Source organism: Lagenorhynchus albirostris, chromosome 11 (genome assembly GCF_949774975.1).
Source record: "Lagenorhynchus albirostris chromosome 11, mLagAlb1.1, whole genome shotgun sequence".
NCBI classification, from domain to species: domain Eukaryota; kingdom Metazoa; phylum Chordata; class Mammalia; order Artiodactyla; family Delphinidae; genus Lagenorhynchus; species Lagenorhynchus albirostris.
Genome location: NC_083105.1, coordinates 25,030,311 through 25,051,635, shown reverse-complemented (window position 1 = coordinate 25,051,635; position 21,325 = coordinate 25,030,311). Strand labels below are relative to the sequence as shown.

At 43.4% G+C, this 21,325-nt stretch overlaps 1 protein-coding gene across 2 annotated transcripts in view; it reads left to right on the top strand.

Annotated features, from left to right (window-relative positions):
• The window catches only part of ELK3 (ETS transcription factor ELK3), a 69,754-nt gene extending 50,354 nt beyond the window's left edge, over positions 1-19,400 (top strand). The window contains exons 3-5 of one of the 2 annotated variants that reach the window (XM_060164974.1): positions 559-1,341; positions 10,875-10,997; positions 16,734-19,400. In XM_060164974.1, coding sequence (XP_060020957.1) covers positions 559-1,341; positions 10,875-10,997; positions 16,734-16,832 — 1,005 coding nt within the window. In that variant the 3' untranslated portion in view covers positions 16,833-19,400. The remainder of the gene's footprint in view (positions 1-558; positions 1,342-10,874; positions 10,998-16,733) is intronic. The other variant, XM_060164975.1, reaches the window with a different exon arrangement.
• The last annotated feature ends 1,925 nt before the right edge of the window (positions 19,401-21,325 follow it).

Below are 21,325 nucleotides of genomic sequence, written 5' to 3'. Positions count from 1 at the left end.
TTTCCAGCTTACAGAATGCTTTCCCATTATTATTTCATTGAATTCTCACAAGTCCCAGAGGTAGGTAAGACAATACTATATTATGGTAAAGGAAATGCTGCCTCTACCACTTACCTACCATGTGGCTCTGTGGGTTATTTAAACGCTCTAAGCTTATTTTACTAAGGTCTAAAATGGGAGTTGAATCATCCCTTTCTTTTAGGATCGCTGTACAGATTATATGAGCTAATGCATAAACAATACCAGCAACAGAGTAAGTGCTTAATAATTGGCAACTGTTACTATGTTCTTAGGTATAATAATCCTCACTTCACAGATGAGGAAACTAAAAATGACCACCCATTTGCCGAAGATCACACCATTTGTAATTAGCAGAACTGGAATGCAAATCAGATTCTTCTGCCCTCAGCTTTAGTCCTCCTTCCATTACGCCTTAGCTGACATGTGCCATTCAGGACTGTTTCAGTGCTTCTGCCAGCAAGGTCCCCCACAAGAATGAGCCTCTTACCAGTTTCTCTGATGCGCTCATCTTTTCCACGTCTGCTTTTGTGTTCACAGAACATCATCAAGAAGGTGATCGGGCAGAAGTTTGTGTATAAATTCGTCTCTTTCCCGGAGATACTGAAAATGGACCCTCACGCGGTGGAGATCAGCCGGGAGAGCCTTTTGCTGCAGGACAGCGAGTGCAAGGCGCCCCCCGAGAGCCGCGAGGCCCACAGACACGGCCTGTCCGCCCTCAAGAGCGCCAGCCGCAACGAGTACATCCACTCGGGCCTGTACTCGTCCTTCACCATCAACTCCCTGCAGAACCCACCCGAGTCCCTCAAGGCCATCAAGACGGAGAAACCGGAGGAGCCTCCGGAAGACAGCCCTCCCGTGGAAGAAGTCAGGACTGTCATCAGGTTTGTGACCAACAAAACCGACAAGCACATCAGCAGGCCCGTGGTGTCCCTGCCCTCCACGTCGGAGGCCTTCCTGGCCTCGTCCGTCTCCGCCAAGATCTCCTCGTTAATGTTGCCAAACGCCGCCGCCAGCATCTCGTCTGCGTCACCCTCCTCCTCTCGGTCCCCGTCCCTGTCCCCGAACTCGCCCCTCCCTTCCGAACACAGAAGCCTCTTCCTGGAGGCCGCCTGCCATGACTCGGATTCCCTAGAGCCCTTGAACCTGTCATCGGGCTCCAAGACCAGGTCTCCATCTCTTCCCCCAAAGGCCAAAAAACCCAAAGGCTTGGAAATCTCCGCGCCCCCGCTGGTGCTCTCCGGCACCGATATCGGCTCCATTGCCCTCAACAGCCCGGCCCTTCCCTCGGGATCCCTCACCCCAGCCTTCTTCACCGCCCAGGTAAGAGCCGTCTCCATCATCCTGGCCGCCCCCAGACTCAGTGGCTTAGCGGAAGGGAGGAAAGAGCAACCGAAGCAACTTCCTTCTGCCCCTCAAAGGATAATCCGAGGGTCCCTGTGGCAAAGTCACCGTGTCACTGTGCGGGGAAATTACTTTTCCATGCCCAGGTGGGAGCATACACAAGAGGAAAGGCTTAGGGTATTGGCTACAGTGGGATGCTTGATTGGTTTCTAGCTTTTAGGGGCCTAAAGCGATCGTAAGATGGAATACGCACACTGGCCGTCAAAGCAGATCCAAACAGTGATTTCCTAGGGAAAGCTGAGCAGGCCGGTGACGTTTCAGAAGGCGCCTGGGCTTTATGAGAATGTTATGGGAGAATCCTCTCTGGGGGGCCCTTGGTATGTAGCCATTTGTTTTCTGTTAATAAGGAAATAGATGCTAACCAGTACGGCCATTGCAGTCGTCAGTGGGGAGCTGGGTTGTCCTGTAGTCTCTAATAAGAAATGCAGGGGCCACATCAAACGGTGAGAAAGAGAAGCTTCAGTAAAAAACAGTGCTAGTCTGAGAAAGCCCAGGTCCACAGCATAGGGGAGAGGAAAGCAAACTCATGGAGCAGGAAAAGTCTTCGGTGCTACTAACTCCAACATGAAGGCGGCCTTTTCCTCTAAATACGGTATTCAGATGCTCACCCTTGTCCAGCTGGCAGCTGCAGGGCAAACGCAGAGCAGGTACTGGTAAACCTACTTCTGCTTCCTCTGGAAAACTGGATGCGTTTCAGTGGCAGAGGTTAAGTGCATTGGCTTTGGGGTCACAGACCTGGATTCAGTCCCTGGCTGCACTGCTGGGTGGAAACGTGACTGCGGGTACTTGCTCTCTGAGCCAGTTTCCACATCTGTGCAATGGATTGTTGTGAGGATTAAAGGGGATAACGGCCGTGGGAAGAGAGCTGGCTACAACCGGCAGGTTTTAGTATCATGTGACTTTGCGGCACCAGGGTGAGGTCATGCTTGAGGTGGGTAGGAGCTCTCTGTCCCCTGCCTCTGTCCCCATCGCTGTAGGTGTCCTTGCCGTCACCATCATTAGTGGCAGCATAATTGAGCTGCTCATGTGTGCCAGGTACTGTTCTAAACACCGTCCATGCACCGTCTCAGTTATTTTTCATCACAGGCCCGTGAAGGAGATACTATTATTGTCCCATTTTCCCAACAGAGGTAAATGAGGCATGGAGGTAAAGTAACTCATCCAAGGTCACACAGCTAATAGGCCACAGAGGTGAACTTGAACCCGGTTAGTCCGCTCCAGAAGCCATGCTCTTTAAGTAAAATGCTCTCGGCATGTGCCCTGGGAAAATGCCCACTTGTCCCTGATCATGAGACGTCCGTGGAGTCTGCAGACAACTGAAAGCAGCTCTTGGGCATTTTCCTCTCCATGGCTTCTCCCAGATGATTGTGGCCCAGGGATTTCGTGTCGACTCAGCTTGTGAGCTGGTGGTGACGGCAGGCTGCCACGGAGGGGAGGGCTAAGGGCTCGCGTGTGTGCTCTTACGTGGGGCATTTCCTGACCAAGCAAAACTGTCCAGTGACTAAGGACCGCTGAGTAAATGGCTCAGGCACAGCGGCTTCCGATGTCGCTCAGAGAAGCGGGCCAGGGGGTGCAATCTGAGGATCTCCTCCCCGGCCTCCTCTGTGTTTCCAGCTGTGAGGTGTAGAGAGGCCTAGAGCCAGGCCCAGGCCAACTCTGATTTCGGTCCCTGCTTTCTCTGTGTATCACCGTCTCTGAACACGTGCCAGTCCTGTAGTTGCGTCGGAGGAAAGCGGCTCGGGCGTGGGAGGAAAGCGGCTCGGGCTAGCCCTGTGGTTATGGGCCTGGACATAGCGAATTTAGGGAGGCTCCGGGCAGCGGGACTGAGGATGTGTGGCTGGGCCGAGGGGAGGGGGGACAGTGACACGAGTTAGGGACAGAGGGTGGATGTGGAGGAATGGATGCAAAGCTCAGGACTGGGAGACGGCGTCTACTAGGATGGCCTGCCAGCAGGGAGTGGGAAGCACGGGAAAGCCAGATGTTTAACAGAGGACCTGTGCCTTAGGGAGATGCACTGGCTGGTCCTCCCAGGCTGTGAGGGCGGGGCCTCGACCTGTGAACGAGCGCCATGACGTCCAAGATGTGGGAGGGCGCTTCCCGAGGGGAGAGAGAGGCACAGGGCAGGGTCTGGACTAGGACAGGGGAGGGGAAGTGGCAGGCTGGGCCTTGGATCAGGTGTGAGGGGGTGGCGTTGGGGGCTAGGTAGTGTCTGAAGCCATTCAGAGCTAAAGGAGTCAACGGCTGCCCTTGGGAGATGGCGGAGTCTCAGGACTTGAGATCCCCTCACCTTCTAGTGGGCTCAGCTCTGTACCTGGAGCGCCTGTGGCTGACAGGGAGGGAGAGGTAAGGCCAGGAGGGAGAAACCAGAGAGAGCAGAGGAAGGGCAGGACCCAGGGGTGGGGTGTTCCCCCAGGTGGGTTCTCTGAGAGCAGACAGGAGAGTCAAGTGGTTTTATCTCGACTTGACAAGCCTTGAGTCTTTTAGGATTTTGGGGGGGCCTCGAGTCAGTGTAGGATTTGGATTCTCAGAGAACAGGAGCTGTTTCAGGTGCCCCAGAAACTAATCCACCAGCCCCTGGTTCTCCCTCCAGTGCACAGTCAGAAACAGCATCAGCTCCCTCAGCAGTTCTCCTGAAGTCCACTGGGCCTCAAACTGAGGGGTGAGCCCATCTCCCTGAAATCGCCCCCAGGGACGGGAGCAAAGGACTCCTGTTGGCCCCCAGGTCAACTCTGGGGGGGTTCCTCTACCCAAGGGAGCGTGGGGCGTTTCTCTCACAGGCAGCAGTGGTGCCTCACTCCCCGGCTCACTGGCTTCTCTCCTCCCTTAGCACTTTCTGTCGCAGAAGCTGCACTTTCTGTGGGGTGTGCAGTGTGTACGCAGAAACATTTGGTTACCTGTGGGGACCGCCTATCAACTTTCTTCGTGGCTAGCTTTAAAAGAGATAAAAGTGTGCTGTAATAATTTGATACCCTGAAAATGAAGTTCCCAGGAACTTGTATTTACTCCAAGAATGATTTATATTTTACTGATTCATTTATTCCAAGAATAATTCCCAGTTAGTTTCAGCTAGAAGCATGGCAGGAGGAAGGGTAGGATTAAGCATCTCTCAGCCTGCTTAGGGTCCTGTGGTTACAGTGCCCCCCGAGGAAGGACCTCATGAAACCACATACCTCGTGTAGGCCCAAATTCAGATTTGAAATTTCAAGCTACAGCATGACGGGCATGAAAAAGCATCGGCATCCTGCCACTCCCCCAACATCGGAACCGCCACTCCCATCAAGAAAACTTGGGGCGCATCTGCTGGCACCCATACAAAATGCAGTTGAGATTAGTCTCATGAGTCTTTGAGAAACGATGACAAATGTAGACAGACACGATGATCACCACGAGGCAGCCCCAGCGTGGACTGTGAGAAACAAATGAGAACACAAAAGCCAGCTGGCACCGAGGAGGGAGGTAGCTGGAGCTCGGCCACCGAGGTCATACCGGGCTGTTGCTAGAAAAACAAGCATGTTATCTCTGATGGCATGAGCTACAGAAATTGCGATGGGGGTGGGGGGAGGAGCCAGGATGTGAAACCCTCCTGGTTTCCAGCCAGGCACCATGGAAGCCCAGAGGGTGCCAGCTGGAACTTCTGATTCCCTGTATCTTCTGCATCTGGGTGTCACCTGTCCCTCTTCCTTCCATTTGCCTCTTCTGTTAGGTCTCTCCCTCCTCCTGTCTTACCAGTGTAAAGTTAGTTCAGAATCGGAGGCTGGCTCATTGCACGTCCCTCCATTTATGCCAAGGCCTCTGTTCATCTCACACGTGATGTCTAAGATGTTGAACTCAGATACGTGCGGGCACCAGGGCGTGAACTCACATCAGAGTCTGAGCATGCATGCCCCGGGCTGTTTTATTAGTAGCGGCTTTGGGTTAACACTAACTGAGTAGAGACAGCTTGCTGAGGACTGAAATGCTAAAACCTCCTTCCTGCATTTACTGATGGATGTGACAACCTTGAGCCCAGATCATAAGGTGGGAATTGGGAGGAAAATGGATGCGTGTGGTGAGGAGCGTGTGGGTAGACTGCCTCCTGGCTCAGCTCCGGAGTGGTTTGCATCTTATTGTCTCTTTCGCCATGATCACAAAAGGAAGTAAGTTTGTTTTTTTTTCCCTTCATCCCACTCCGTAACACTGCCCTAGCTCAGCCTGCAGCTTTCTCCATACTGGCCCTACAGAAGGAGGATGTCCTTTTAGGGGCTCTGTTCAGTGGAGGATGTCATCGGTAGACTTTTGGGTGACTTGACACTCCAGCTGAAGGTTCTTGCTTCTCCCAGCTCTGGATTGCCTAAGATGAACAAGTGTGATCGTCGCCCTCCCTCTCTCCACCCTGGGGCCCGTCTTTCCTGTAGATCCTTTGTGGATCTGCCGACTTCTCCCCGGTTCTACCCTTATTCTATTTTTCCCCCTAACTCTTACCGTAGCTCCCCTGGACCAATAAGGAATTCTCCTCTTTGTCCTCTTTCCCTTCAGATCAGCACATTCAGTGCTACACAAACTTGTGTGTGACTCTACTTCTTTTTGGAAGTTCTTAAAACCGTGTTTTTATTTGAATTCAGACAACTCTAGGAGTTTCCAGAGGTTCACTGTCAACCTTTTGAGGATTTTTTTAAACCACAAAATGGCACTGTCATGGATTCTGTTGGCATCCATGGGAGATTAAGATTAGAGATGTTTGTTGCTACAACCTGCCCAACCATCGGCTAGGCACCTGGAGATACAGAGGTGAGCAAGACAGACACAGTTCCTGTTCTCATGAGCTTACAAGCTTGCTGTCCAGTAGGTAAAGAATAAGGGCAATATATAACGTGGGGTGGTGTGAAATTATAGAGAGCCCTGGGAACTCACTGAGGAATTTAGACTCTTGATGGGAAATTAATAGCTGTTGAAGGTGTAAGTCAAGGGAAACAAAAATTCCTGTTAGAATCTATCAACAAGTAATTATTTAGCATTATTTGCAAATCACAGGAAGGACACCAAAAGTACAAGTGCCTATTTTTATGACCTTAGGACCTAGCCATGACAAGGCATACACACGCACAAGATGGCACACGGCAAGAGCCAGATACACAGTGCAGAGAAGTACCTTAGGAACAGAAGGGGGAAAGAACATGTAGTTCAATTCAACAAACCCAGACTGAGCACCTATCATGTGTCACAGGCTTTGCTTGGAGCCGGGGGCGCAAACGTGAATTAGATAGTCCGTTAGTTGGGAGGGAACTCGTAACTTAAGTTGGTTAATATAGTATCCCAGACACAGTACAAATGGAATTCTTAGGTATAAAAGGAATACTAAGGAAGAGGTATTAACTTTCTTGGGGATGGGGAAGGGTGTTGAAAAGGTGTTCGTGGAAGGGGTGATCACACTTGGGCAGGGTGTTAAAGGATCAGCAGCAATTTATCTGGCACATGGGGTGAACGGGGCACTGTAGGCAGAGGAACACCTTGAGCCAAAGCATAAAGATGTGCAACAGCCTTGTGCACTAGGGCAGAACAGTAGTTCAGTAAGAGGGGAGGATACATTCCAAAGGTATAGGAAGTGGTGGAAGATGGAGCCTGAGTGACATAGTTGAGAATTGTGTTTTAGAAACCGTCCTGATGACGTGGATTAGGGAGGGGAGAGGCTGGAAGCAGTTAGGATGTGACTGTAAAATTCTAGGTGAAAGACAATGAGGACCTAAGGCTGTGACAGTGGCATGAGGCGAAAAGCGATGGTTCTGGGGGACACAGGGACTGCCACCAACAGGACTCGGTGATGGGTGTGGAGGTGCTAGGGGAGAGCCAGAAGTTGAGTATGAGTTTCATGGAAGGAAAGAAGCTCATGGGGAAAGGTTACAGGTCCGGTTTGGGCTGTGCTGAGTTTGAGGAGCCTGAAGGACATTCAGGAGGAAACACCCAGCTGCAGTTGGGGCTAAGGAGAGAGGCTGGGGATGGTCAAGGGAAGGTTACTAACTGCAGAAGCAGATGCGATCACTTGTGGAACGGCTCTAGCCCAGGGGACCATGGGCTGAGTGGTCAGGACAGTTCTGGAATGAGTGCTGAAGAACGAGTAGGTTGGAATCGTGTGGTGCTCAGGACACTTCAACCAAAGCTGGGGGTGGGGGCATGCGCGGGGGGCGGGGGGGGGCTTTCACATGAAACTAGGCTATGGGGGAACCTAGAATTATGGCCAGGGAGGTTGTACTCTTTTCTTCCCTGAAACTAAACACAGTGTCTTAAGGGGACTGATTCAGTGGCAGTGCTCAGAACAGACGGGAAGGGAGAGATCAGAGGCAGCTGCCACCTAAGTTGATAGGGGCTCGGATGCAGCAAGACTGGAAATGAGGGGGTAAACAGGAGAGTCAGTTCCAGGAAGTGTCCACAGGCCATGCCCAGAGGGTGTGGCAGGGGGTGAGGGGAAGGCATTTTGCGCCTCAGTGACTGGACGCGGGGTCGTAGACAGGGCTGTGAGTACAGGGATAGTGTCTTGTTCTACCATTGTTTCTCTGGCGCCTGATACATACTATGTACTCGGTCAGTGTTTGTTGAGTGGGTAGATAAATGGTGCTCCTGTTGATAGAAATGGATGTGTCATAAACACTGGACACGGGGTTGTAGACAGGGCTGTGAGTACAGGGATGGTGTCTTGTTTTACCATTGTTTCTCTGGCGCCTGATACATACTGTGTACTCGGTCAGTGTTTGTTGAGTGGGTAAATGGTGCTCCTGTTGATAGAAATGGATGTGTCATAAACACTGGATTTGGAAAGAAGATGGTGAGTTTGTGCCGTCTGGTTGAGGGGAAATCAGGAATCTCCTTTGAGGAGGTGGAGGGCATTTTGATGGTCAGAGGGCATGATCCAGGAGGAGGGCACTCAGGAGGGGTGTGTCTGGACAATGTTCGCTCACCAGGTTTAGCTCAAATATGAGGGCTTTCTAGAAGACTCAGTATTAAGTGTAAGAAGAACTGAGTGGGCAGGATGAAACGAGGTCCTGAGAGGAGGGTCTTTCCCCTTGAAAATGAACACCCATTGCCTTTAGGCCCTAGGGCATCCCCTTCCCTGGCAGGTGCCAGGATCAATAAGTCCCTATCTGCCATTCAGAAGAGCTCATTTGCTAAGACATTCTTCAGTGAAGGAAGAGGAAGCGTGCGTTTTGCTGGTGGCTTCTTTCTTTAGCCTCTACCTCGGGCTCAGCTTACCCTCCATGACTCAAGGTGCTTGTGGAGAGAGGCTGTGAAAGCTCACATGATACCAGAGAGAACCCAGGCCAGGCTTTATAGGAATTTTCCCTAAAAGAGCAACCAACCAGTTTTTTCCTCTACGGCCACAGGATCTTCAGGCAGAACAGGGATGGGAGGGAGAGGAGTGAATGAAGTCATTTTACAGTATTTATTTGCATGTATTATAGAAGACATTTCGAATGTATTTAACATGAGAAACAGAAGGCTACTGTATTCTGAGTATATCCTGTATCCCTTAGAAACAAATATGCAAAACATCTCAAATTCAGACATGGGTATGAATTTTAGACTATGAAAATATATTCTACACCTCGTATGTTGCTCAGAGGATTAAAAAGAAATGGATATATATTTATGGCCATGGATGAGAGAAAGGGAGCTGGCTATGTTTTGTAGTTTAGCAGATTCACTGTCTCTTTAGAGCTGTGAGACTTTCATTGGTAGGTAAACTAGGAGGCCCTGGACACATTGGTTAGTAAATGTCAATGTGGCACACTGTGGTTGGGACCTGGATTCAGAGTAACATGCAAATACTAGTTCTCAGGTCACCTGAGCTGTGGACTTGACCCTAACATGACTGAGAGGAACCTTAAAGCACCAGCTGACTAGGTTGGTTTGTCTATTTCAGAACATTAAGTACTTTTCCATATACAGTTGAGGATTTCTCCCATGAATAGGTGAAATGCAGTTCCTCAGGTACACTTTTAATTAATTACTAATGATAACAGTCCTGAACACTTACTGAGCATTGCTCCAGGCACATATTAAGAGCTTTACATAGATCATTTATGCTTCCTAACAATCCTGTAATGTCAAAAAAGTAGGCATTTTTCTCCCTGTCTTGCAGATTAGGAAACTGAGGCATAGAAAGGTTACCTAGCTAGTAAGTAGTGGTTCTGAGATTGGAACCCTGGCAGAGCCCATGCGGAGACACTAAGCCTGAACCGTTAGGCCGGATGGCCTGGCAGGTTTGTGAAATTGCCTTGAATTAGAACAAATGGGAAACTTATCCAAAACAAGTATTTATCCTAGTAACCTCATAGGTCATTCAATATGTAGGAAATGCTGTAGAACCAAAGACTCAAATAATTTGAGTCTTTTCAGCAGCTTGTTTGAGAACCTTTGGATGTTTGTCTCCTTTCCACTGAACAGAGCAGACCTTTCAACTTAGGTTTAAGCTAAATGTTCTGGATAATGAACGAAGCTGCTAAGGCCACTTCTAGGAAAAAAGAGCACGTCAGCATCTAGCATGATGCAATCTGAAATGCTGGCGCCCTTGCTGTCGTTCTTCCTACACAGAGCACCTTACCGACATCACAGAACCACCGAGGGGCCCCTCCTAGTCAGCTAAGGTACAAAACCACCCTGGCCAGGGCGCTTGGCTCCGCTGAGAATAAAAGCTATGCAGACTTGCCAGCTGGGGCGGTAAGTGTTGTTTCTTCTGCACTCTGGCTGGCTTGCAGGCCAGGACTCCTGCTGCGTGTATGCAAGCAAATGCAATCCTTGGCACTCTCCCAGGAAGCCCAGAGTTCTGGCTTTATACCCAATCTGACAAGAAAGGATTTGTTTTTTTCCCCCCTCCAAACCATTGCCAGGGAGATGAATTCTCATGAACCCCGTATCCGGAGTGAAATCTGGAAAACCCAGTTCAGAGCTTTTGATGAAGCTGCTACAGGGTATTTTAGCAGCAGATCCTGAAGTATTAAAGGGCTGTTGATAGGGAAAGTGAAGCTTGGGAGGCCCTTTAAAAAATGTGTGTGTGTGTGTAGCCAAAGGAATGGATGTCCACTGTAGAAAAATAAGAAAATATAGATAAGAAAAAATATAGATAAATCCCCTTTCATGGGATCCCATTTACTTGTACAATAAATCTTGTTTAATGCGTGAGGAGGATTGAAGAGATTGAAGAGCACCTGGACAAAAGTTGCTAGGGACTTGAGTTTTCTACTAGAATGCTTAAGGAAGGTAACGTTTCCATACTTTCTTCCTTTATAAAATTGCTCATACAGTTAGCATTGAAATAAATTAAGCTGCACAGCCCTGCAGAAATAACAAAGTTGTCAGATTTTCCTAAAATGGTGAAGCTTGTTTCTTGGTTTGTGGCTAATAATGCCCCTGGCCACACTACTGACCACAGCTGGAGTCAGGTGGTACCTGTATCAAAAACTGTGTGTGTGCTTCTTTCCCAGACACCAAATGGATTGCTTCTGACCCCGAGCCCACTGCTGTCCAGCATACATTTCTGGAGCAGCCTTAGTCCAGTTGCTCCACTGAGTCCTGCCCGGCTGCAAGGGCCAAACACGCTGTTCCAGGTGAGCATTTGGAAACGAACTTTTAAATGTGGAATTTCTAAGGGATGTGTTTCCCCAGTAAATCCTGCAAGGTAATATTTTCACTAAATGTAGGGCAGAGCTCACTGTTTAAGTTTCCAAAAGGAATTCATGTTCACGTGGCTGCAAAAGGCTGTCTTCAGAGGCACGTATTTTCACTGAGGTGGAGTTCTCACGTCAGATACCCATAAATAGAACAGTTAGTTCTTGAAGTGTTTTGGATATTTTCACTGACTATGAAAACTGGAAACTTATTAAGGAAAAAAAATTTTTAATTGTATTTTATAAAATCTCATAAAAGACTAATACTAATACATACAAATAAAAATATATAAATAAATACTAATCTATTAGTCAACATAGTGACATCACAAAATAAATTGAAAAATAGTGAACAGCTTCTCCAAACTGTAATAGAAAAGTTACCTGCATAATTCTATGAATCAGAATCAAGTTCTTGTTCCAAAAAAAAAAAAAAGCTTCCAGGTCATTTGGTTAAAAATGAATTAAGCCTCCGCTGTTTTATCTTGTAAAACTCCCTGTACTAGGTAAGCACATTCATTAGTCATTCCCACACTAGAATCCTGCAGTAGCATCACTTGCTATTGTGTGGAAATCAGTATTTCCTCTTGGAGAGGATTACTCTCCAAGATTACTTGGTGACCAAGTAATTACTCAGTGACCAAGATGTCACTGTTTGAATATGTGAATGTAGTATAGGAGGGATCCTAGGGATAGGATGAAGCGAAACTGGATAAAGTACAAACCCCCTCTTGACCTGATTCTAGCCTGGTCTTTCTCATTCACCCTGCATCCCACGTCTGCCCCCGCCCCCCAACATGGCTTACCCCAAGTTAGTTGTGGTTCTTTTGCTCTCGTTGCATCTAGCGCTTGCCACTTTGTATTCATCTCGCAATCTCCCCACTAAACTGTGGGCCCTCAAGAGGCCATCTTGTTTGCTGTGGTGTGCGCCTGGCATCTAGCACATTTCTTGGCACACAGTAAGTATCACTGGCTGACTAAGGAATGGATGCCTCAGCATTCATCAAGAGATGTCTAAGAAAGTTAAGTGTTGAAAAGATCAGGCCTCCAGTGCTTTTCTGAGTTGTTCATTTTGCTTGTCAAGTTTAATATCTACTTCTGTGCCATGGGCTGTACATGCTGGTATTTAGGGTCTCATTGGGAGAAAGGTGGAGCTAAAGAGGTTTTGATTACTATCTTGCTTCTCTGGTTTCCTAATAGGGTTGAGGTAGGGTGTCATGATGTGACTATATCCCTGGAGTAATCAGGTTTCTCTTCCTGGCCCTTCGTCTCATCACAAGAAACTGAGGATATGGTCAGGCACAGCCAATGTGGTGATTCTTAGCCATTTTAACTCAGGCAAGGAAACAAAAACTAGAAATAGTGAGCAAAAACCAGTGAGCAAGTGCAGTATTAGGCAAGTTTTAGATTAGATTAGTAATCTTTTGGTGGGGGAACTAACAGACCTTATTTCCTGGAAGTGTCCAGATGGGAGCAGCAGAGAGTTCCCGAGTAGAGCAGAAAGGAGTTAGTTGTATGGTGCATACGTACAGCCAGCTCCATGGCGGTAGGGACTGTAATACTACTCTCTAATCCTAGAACCTAACACAGGGCCTCTCTAGGCTTCCCTAGATACTTGTGAATAATGAACGGACTCTTACTTCCCTCCTTACTGGGAATTCTGCCACCTGACTGGTGCAGGGCTTGGTGACCTCCGAAGGAAGCCATGGAGAACTGCTGGTTGGGAGTTCTTTGAGATCTCTTGCCTTAGACACTAAACCTTTTCCAGCCCGTTACTCCCAACAGGAACAGTGGTTCGTGTCCATAGTGATTCTACACATTAGTAGGGTATCAGGAGCTCTGGGAATTGGGAGATCGGCATATCCCTCCTCTTCAGTCACTACTGTAGACCAGTGGTCCTCAAAGTTAACGTGCAACAGAATCAGCTGGAGGGTGGGTTAAAATGCAGTTTGCTGAGCCCCACCCCCCATTTCTGATTCAGAAGGCCTAGGATGGGGCCTGATAAAAACATTCTTTCAAGTTCCTAGTGATGCTGCTGCTCCAGGAACCACACTTTGAGAACCACTGAGGACCAGCGGTTCCTAATTGACATTTAGAATTCTGCAGAAGAAATGCTGCATTTAAAGGCTACCTGCTCAGAATTTTGATTTCACAAACTGGACCTGTCCTCTTCTCCTGGAACCATGCAAAACAATTCCTGAAAAGGAAAGTGCAACCAGGTTTGGATGGCTGACAGGTCGCATGGCCTTGGGCCCTCTTTTTGGGATTGGGATCCACGAGACTAAGGAAAAACAATTTTGTACCTTTTAGAGTATTATTACTCTTCCTATGATAAGAGCATTGAGCTGGTGAAAGCTGAAATTAGCAGTTTTGAAAATGGTAAACAACATGGTAAGACGAAGAAGAAGAATTTGATTTTTAATAATTAAGACATTTCAAATGATGGGTTTCAGAATTCAGATTACTATCAACAGTGCCCCTTTTTAAACTAATGAAAATAAGTTTCTTTAAAAATAGCAAGCCTCTATCACATATGCTATGTGAATGTGTTAGAGGAGGAAACAAATTAGACTTGGCCTATAGTAAGTTTTAAATGATGCTGGCAGATTTCCTGCTATGATGATCAGAAAAGATCAGAATCCTTAGGGTAACAGTTGACAGAGCTGAGGGGTTCTGCCACAGAAGGTCCCCTGATATTACTATAGTAATTGAGAGCAGATACTGAAAATTTTAAGGGAAGGAGAGTGAAGATATATCACCCTTTCTAGAAGAGGTATGCTTTGGAATCTAGACACGTTTTAGTGAAGAGAGAGATGCCAAAGACATTGTGCTAAATCTAAATATACAACCTGGATTTATAAATAGAGATGGGTTACAACTGGACTGTTTAGCATTTTAAGCTTGTCTTTAGGATGTCTGTTCCACTTCTGAAACAGATTTTGATCAGATTTGGAATACACCTAGTCGGTACAGCTATATCTTGAAACAAGGTAATTTTCAATTGAGAATGTTTTCTGTAATTTTTAATTCAACAAATCTAACCCAGCAAATATTTGCAATGCTCTGAGGCAGGGACTGTGGGGATATACAATATGTGAATAATAGATGTGTAAACGAAGTGCTACAGGAACCCAATAGGAGTAGCTCTTTCCAGCTGGGGACTGGACAGAAGCTCCAAGGCAGAAGTGTCACCTGAGCTAGGAAGACGGGACAGGATTTTGGCAAAGTATATTCTAAATGAATAGATCTGTATCATTTGGATATGAAAGTACATAGTCTGTTCTGGAAGGAACTGGGTGATAGGAGACTGGTTGGAAAAGCAGCTGTGGGATTTGAATAGCATACCAAGGAGTTGTTAAGTGATAACCATGGAAGGCTTTCTAAGCTGGAAATAGCATAACATCTCTATTTTAGAAAGATAGCGCTGATATCACAGTGTGGAGAAAGGACAGAAGAGAAAGCGTAAGGGGCAGGAAAACATGAGGAAATTTATACTATTCCAAATTCTGAGGGAAGAATCATCTTTTAGATAAGAACAGTTGAAAACAGTAGTATATTTAGAAGACATTCCAGAGGTAAAATTGAGAGGATGACTTAGTTGAGTGTAAGAAGTAGGTAGTGAAAATTAGGAAGAGGCAAGGATTACTCAGTGATCAGAAGACTGGGAATGCTATTGATAACAACAGTTACCATTTTTTTGAGGGCTGCTGTATGCCAGACATTGTTCTAAGCACACTTTTTCATGGCTTTTTATTTAATAGTCCCAGTAGTTCTATTTGAAAATATAACCAATTTCACGAGAAAAAGAAAAGATAACTAAGGCCCAGAGATGTTGCTCAACTTACCCAAGATCACATGTTAATAAGTGGCAGAGCCCTGATTCATGTTTAGGGTTGAGCTCCTTAACACCACTCTTCTTGACGTAAGAGTGAGTGGGGAAGCGGCATTGGTGGGGATATCTAACTGACATCAGGAAATGTTTGTTGAGTCCAGTATAGGAGAAAGGAAGGCTGAGGACAAAAGTTGGGGAATGCTGTAATTTAAGAAAAGGGACTGTGTGTGGATGATTTGGGGGGGGGTGGGGCAATAAAGAGGACTATGAAATATGTCAGAAAAGCCAGGCTAACCAAGAAGAAACTATGACAACTGAGTGTATAGAAATAAAGAGCACAGGACAGAAATCAGTAACAAAACCAAAGCTGATTCTTTTGAAAATACCAATAAGATGGACAAAAACTGAGAGAAGATGTAAATAAACTCAAAGAATGAAAATTCAAAATCTGCTCTTCTTCCAATGTTCACTCTTAATGGGAATAGTTAGGAGCATGCCTTAAATAAAAAGAATATAAGCTAAATGCAAATAGACTTGATAACCCAGCTGAAATGGATAAAATTCTATGTAACATTAAAATTCCAAGTGTCAGGAAAGATACAAAAACCTTGAATATAACCATTAAAGAAACTGGAATAGTAATTAAAGAGCACCATCCCCCAACCCCTGACAAAAATAAGTTGGGCAGTTTGGTACAGAAAGCACAGTATCCTTCAGTCAGAGTTTAAACTTGGCTTTACTGCTTCTAAGCTATGACCTTCAGCCAAACAGAACTTAACTGAAATCCGTTTTTCTCATCCATGAAATGGGGATAACCGAACTTTTATAGGCTCTAGATATCAAATGAAATGACAACCACTGATAAACTGTAAGGGACTAGACACATAACAATTACTGAAATAGTCTGAAAATTGCAAAAATATATTTACTTGTTCTACAAATATTGTACTTCTAACACATGCCTGGCTCTGTAGTTTGACACTTACTGATGAAGTGAAGTTTAACATTTAGCTTATCTAGACTAAATAGGAATTAAACTAGAAGACAGCCCAGGAGAGGAGCATTGTGACACACAGCATCCTGGACAATGAAAACCTAGTTTCCAACAGTTTTAAAAGGTCTTTAATTATTTCGTTAAAATGAAATGGGAGTATAGCTGCTGTATTTTAGACCTGAAAGGTATCAAATCATATACCTTTGTCCTATTTATCATCCTAGTTACCAACAAGACAAATTAACTTTAGTCCTTAAGTTTTGGCACTTATGGGTGATCTCTCTACTCAGTTTGATATTGTTTATCATTTTAATTAGAAAGAATACTTAAAAGATTTAGAAAATAATATCTTTAAAGATAAGAACCTTCCTCATTTTTAACAGTTACCGAGAAGCATCATTGTAGTACTCTGGAAAACTGACAGCCAATTTCAAAATACAGTATGAGAAGTTACTGATTTACATGCAAAGAGTCAGTTTCCTGGTTTTCAAAATTAATTTTTCTTAATATTTAAAGCAAATTATCATTCTGAGTAGATTGGAATCTTTTAGAAATAGTATTAGAACATACTTTAGCAACATATAAAGTACATATTTTTTTCTAGTAGCCTAGGCACATAAAATAATTAGGGACATTTCCTAAGCCTTAGCCTCTGTTTGCTGTATGTAACCCTTGATTTCATTGTCATCTTCCAATCACACATTCTGTAAAATGATTGGCAACTGACCTCTATCAATCACAGGGGTGATGAGAGAACTGATCCACTGTGGTCTGTCTAGGAATGTAAAGAACTCAGGTCTTCCCGATGGATTTGCAATAACTATTTTAAAAAATCTTTTGTCCACTACAGTTCCCGACACTGCTTAATGGCCACATGCCAGTGCCAATCCCCAGTCTGGACAGAGCTGCTTCTCCAGTACTGCTTTCTTCGAACTCTCAGAAATCCTGATGACATCTGGCCACAATTAAAGACTCATTAACTGATGAAACAAATTTGTCCCCATGGGCTAGTTTACCTGTGTCATGAGAAGGACGTTGTGAAACCCGTCTGTTAATTTGGTTTGCACTTTTCATAACATGGATGGTCTAGATTTATGTTACCATTTTAAAAACGTTTTTATATTCAAGTATATATGAAAATCTGTTTTGCATTAAGTGAATTTTAATGTTTTTGTTTTTTATATCTTCTTAGCTCTTAAGTGTTGAACACTGTTGACAGTGAAGAACTTTTCTTAATGGTTTTCAATGTAACTAATAAGGATGTGAAGCTTTTTTCCTCTTTAATTCTGCATATGCTGAACTGTGCTTATATACACTATAACCAGCTGTGCCTTCCTTTGCATTTAGTTTAATGTAAATGATTTATATATTTTTTAGTATTAAGAGAAATTGAAAGACAAAAATTAGTATCAAACAGCTCTCTAGTGGAATTTCATTATTTTTCACAAGTAGACAATAATGAAAGCAGATTCATATTCTTTTTTGCTTTCAACTGTATGAGAATTGCCTTAGGACCTCTTTTGAACTGAAATTCAGTGAATATAATGTCCAAGTAATGTTTTTATAAGAAAAAAACTAAGCCATATTTAGACAATAAACTTTCATAAAAGAAAATATTCTAAAGTGCATTTTTTGAGAAATGAACGTTGAAAGGCTAGCTTCCTGTTTACAATCTTTTAGACTCCTTCCAAACAAAAACCTGAGCTGGAAAAGCTATAAAGTTCACTCTATACATGCCCCTGGAATATTTCCTAGTTTAGCACATTCTTGTTTAAAAAAATTAACCTGGTTCTCCCAGTTTTCCATAGAGAATCATACCTCTCTGATGCATTTACTGTATCATTATGTTAGGGTTTCTCTAAACCCCTGAAACTATAATTAACATTTAAAAATCCTATGCTTTGGAAGAGGTTCACAGACTGGTGATGAATACAAATAACAAAGAAACAATTTTGTAGAAACAATTTTGTAACACCAGGTGTCTTCATGTGTATAGGTATAGCCTTGCTTGTGGAAATTGAGAGGTGTAGGATACACTGCTTTATGTATTACTGTTTATGGTGAGAATGAAGGAAAACTGATCAAAGAAATATAAAATTCTTCAGGAGCCTCATCATTGTGGAACTGAACTGATTATATAACAATTTGGAATACTCAGCAGTAAATTCTTCTGTGCAGTGTAGTTTAGAGCAATGATAATAGAAACATATTTTCTGTTCCTTCAAAAAATCACCAGGCACTAGTCTACAGTGCCACTCTGTATATGAAGTAGTAAAGTTCTAATGTAAGATAAAAGAACTGGAAAGTGCCCAGTGCTTCCAATTCAAGATTAAGTTAATTATCATCCTTAACTGTAACAGAAACCAATTTGAAATGTGGCTAAATAATTCATTGATCCAAATGAGGCATTAAATGGCAGGGATTATGAGAAAGGGTAAAAAATAAAGGTTGCCAAAACAAATATTTCTTGAATTTTCAGGAAATCTAAAATTTTGTTTTGACACTTACAAAGTGAGATTTTCAATTGGAATTGAGCATCTCTGTGTTTGGGGATGTATGCCCTTATCTGAGGAAAAAAATCCAAACACTCCAATATGCATCTTTGAATATAAAATAATGGGCCTGGTTCCAAAAATCTCCAAATAGACACTACTGTCACTCCCTTATAGGCTAAGGATAATTCTGTACATTTAAAATAAAAGCTGGTCCAGGGGACTGGTATTCACCAAACATAAAATGTTAGAAGAGGCCTTTGAGAATGCATCCAACCACCATTTCCAGGTAAGGACAACTGCACAGGAGAAGTGGGAGTTGCCTAAGGCTACATAGTTCATTAAAGGTAGAACAATGATTGGTGCTCAGTCCAGTTCTAGTTCCCCATGCCTAGCTATAGGTAACTACTGGTCCAAAGCTGTATGTTAGGTAGAAAAAAACAAAAAAAGAGCATTAAAAAAAAACCCCTGTTTTGTCAGATAAGAGCACACCTCAAATTCAAGATTCTCACAGAGAAACTAAGTCAATGTGCAAAAACCTCAACCAAAAATATTATTTTAAATGTAAATGTTGAATGTAAATCTGATTCTTGAACTCCCTTCCTCCAAATACTATGATTAACATACACTCTAGCTCCACTTATTAGAAATGGAAAAATACAATAATTTTCGATGGATCAAAAAACTCACTATAACACAAATAGAGAAATGGAGGTATTGAAGTATAACACTTATAGCTCTGACTCATTCTGTGTGTTGGGTTGGTTGGTTTGTTTTTTTAAACAATTATTTTAGTCAGAAAATAGGTTTCAAAAAACGTAAGAAATAACTTTGTTTCCCCCTTTTTATATGTTTGCTTGATCAGTGTTAAAATGCTATGTATGGTAAAGTTTTATAGATCTGTAACCTAAACGTTGGTCTCTTTGTACACATCTTTTCTATGACTGCAAATCTTCATTCAACTTTCATATATGTATCATTTTTACTGTTATTTTTGTTCAATAAATACTTTGTGATAAAAGGTGTGAAGAGGCAAGTGGATTGGTTTACTTCCATTTACTTGGGATGATCCAAATTCCACCATTCTATAGGGTATAAGTTGGAAAATGAATTGTTATCTAGCTAAATATTGCACATCGAGACACACTATGTATATATAAATCTTATTTAAACACAGATATTTAAGGAAACAAATATACTTATTGAGGTTGAGTTGGGTGGAAGGGAATGGATTTGAAAAGTGGTCCTGTGATCTCTTAAATACGAAGTTCTATCTGTCATTCTGTACTGAGATAGGGAGGTAAGGAGAATGGGAAAAACGAAATTACCATTTATTCTTTTAGCTACAAATAATATCAGGAAATTAAAGCCATCCCACGTTCATGGATTAGAGCACTTAATATTGTTAAGATCACAGTACTACCGAGAGTGATCTACCAATTCAATGCAATTCCTATCACAATCCCAAAGAAACTTATTTTCCCCAGAAATAGAAAATCCCATCCTAAAATTTACATGGAATTTCAAGGAACCTTGAATATACAAAACAATCTTGAAAAAGGAAAACAAAGGTGGAGGACTTACACTTCTTGATTTCAAAACTTATAAAGCTACAATTAATTAAAACATTGCGGTACTGGCAGAAGGACAGAGATGTAGACTGAGAGAACAGAATTGAGAGCCCTGAAATAAACCCTCATACCTATGGTCAACTAATTTTCAACATGGATGCCAAGACCATCCAGTGGGAAAAAGACAGTTCTTTCAACAAGTAGGGCTAGGAAAACTACATACTCATATGCAAAAGAATAAGGTTGGACATTCACTTTACACCACAGACAAAAATTAATTCAAAATGGATCAAGGCCCTAAATGTAAGTGCTAAAACTATAAAACTCTTAAAATGGGGGAAAATATTCATGTTCTTGGATTTGGCAATACCAACTTAAATATGCCACCAACACCAGAGGCAACAAAAGAAAAAATAAACTGGACTTCATTAAAATTAAAAACTTCTGTATATATCAATAGGACATCAAGAAAGTGAACACAACCCACAGGAGAAAATAATTACAACTCATATACCTCATAAGAGTCTAATCCAGAATATATAAAGAACTCCTACAACTCAACAACAAAAAGACATCCAACCAAATTTTAAAAAGGGCAAAGGACTTGAATAGACATTTCTCTAAAGCAGATACACAAATGGCCAGTAAACACATGAAAAGCTGCTTAACACCCAGTCATTAGGAAAATGCAAATCAAAACCACAATGAGACACCACTTCACAGCTATTAGAATGAATATAATGGGAGAAAATTTAAAAAGCAAGGACGAGGAGAAACTGGACCTCATATATTACTACTGAGAATGTAAAATGGTACGGTCACTGTAGAAAACAGTTTGGCGGTTCCTCAAAAAGTTAAACATAATATTACTAACTAACCCAACAATTCCACTCCTAGGTATATAAAACCCAAAGAATTGAAAACAAGGGTTCAAACAGATGCTTGTATACCAGTGTTCATAGTGACATTATTTACAACAGCCAAAAATGGAAAAAAACAGTGTCTATCAACAGATGAGTGGATAAGCAAATGTTGTATAGTCGTACAACGTTATTCAGGCATGAAAACAAATGAAGTTCTGACACATGCTACAACATGGATGAACCTTGAAAACATCATGCAGGTGAAATAAGCCAGACACAAAAAAACAAGTGTGCTATGATTCCACTTACATGAAATATCTAGAATAAACAAATTCACAAAGACAAAAAGTACTGGATTGGCCAAAATCTTCATTCAGGTTTTTCTGTATAACATCTTACAGAAAAACCCAACCGAACTTTTTGGCCAATCCACGATATATGAGAGGTTACCCAAGAGCTGGGGAAAGGGGAAAACGTGGGAGGGTGGGGGTTAAATCTTAATGGGTACAAAGTTTC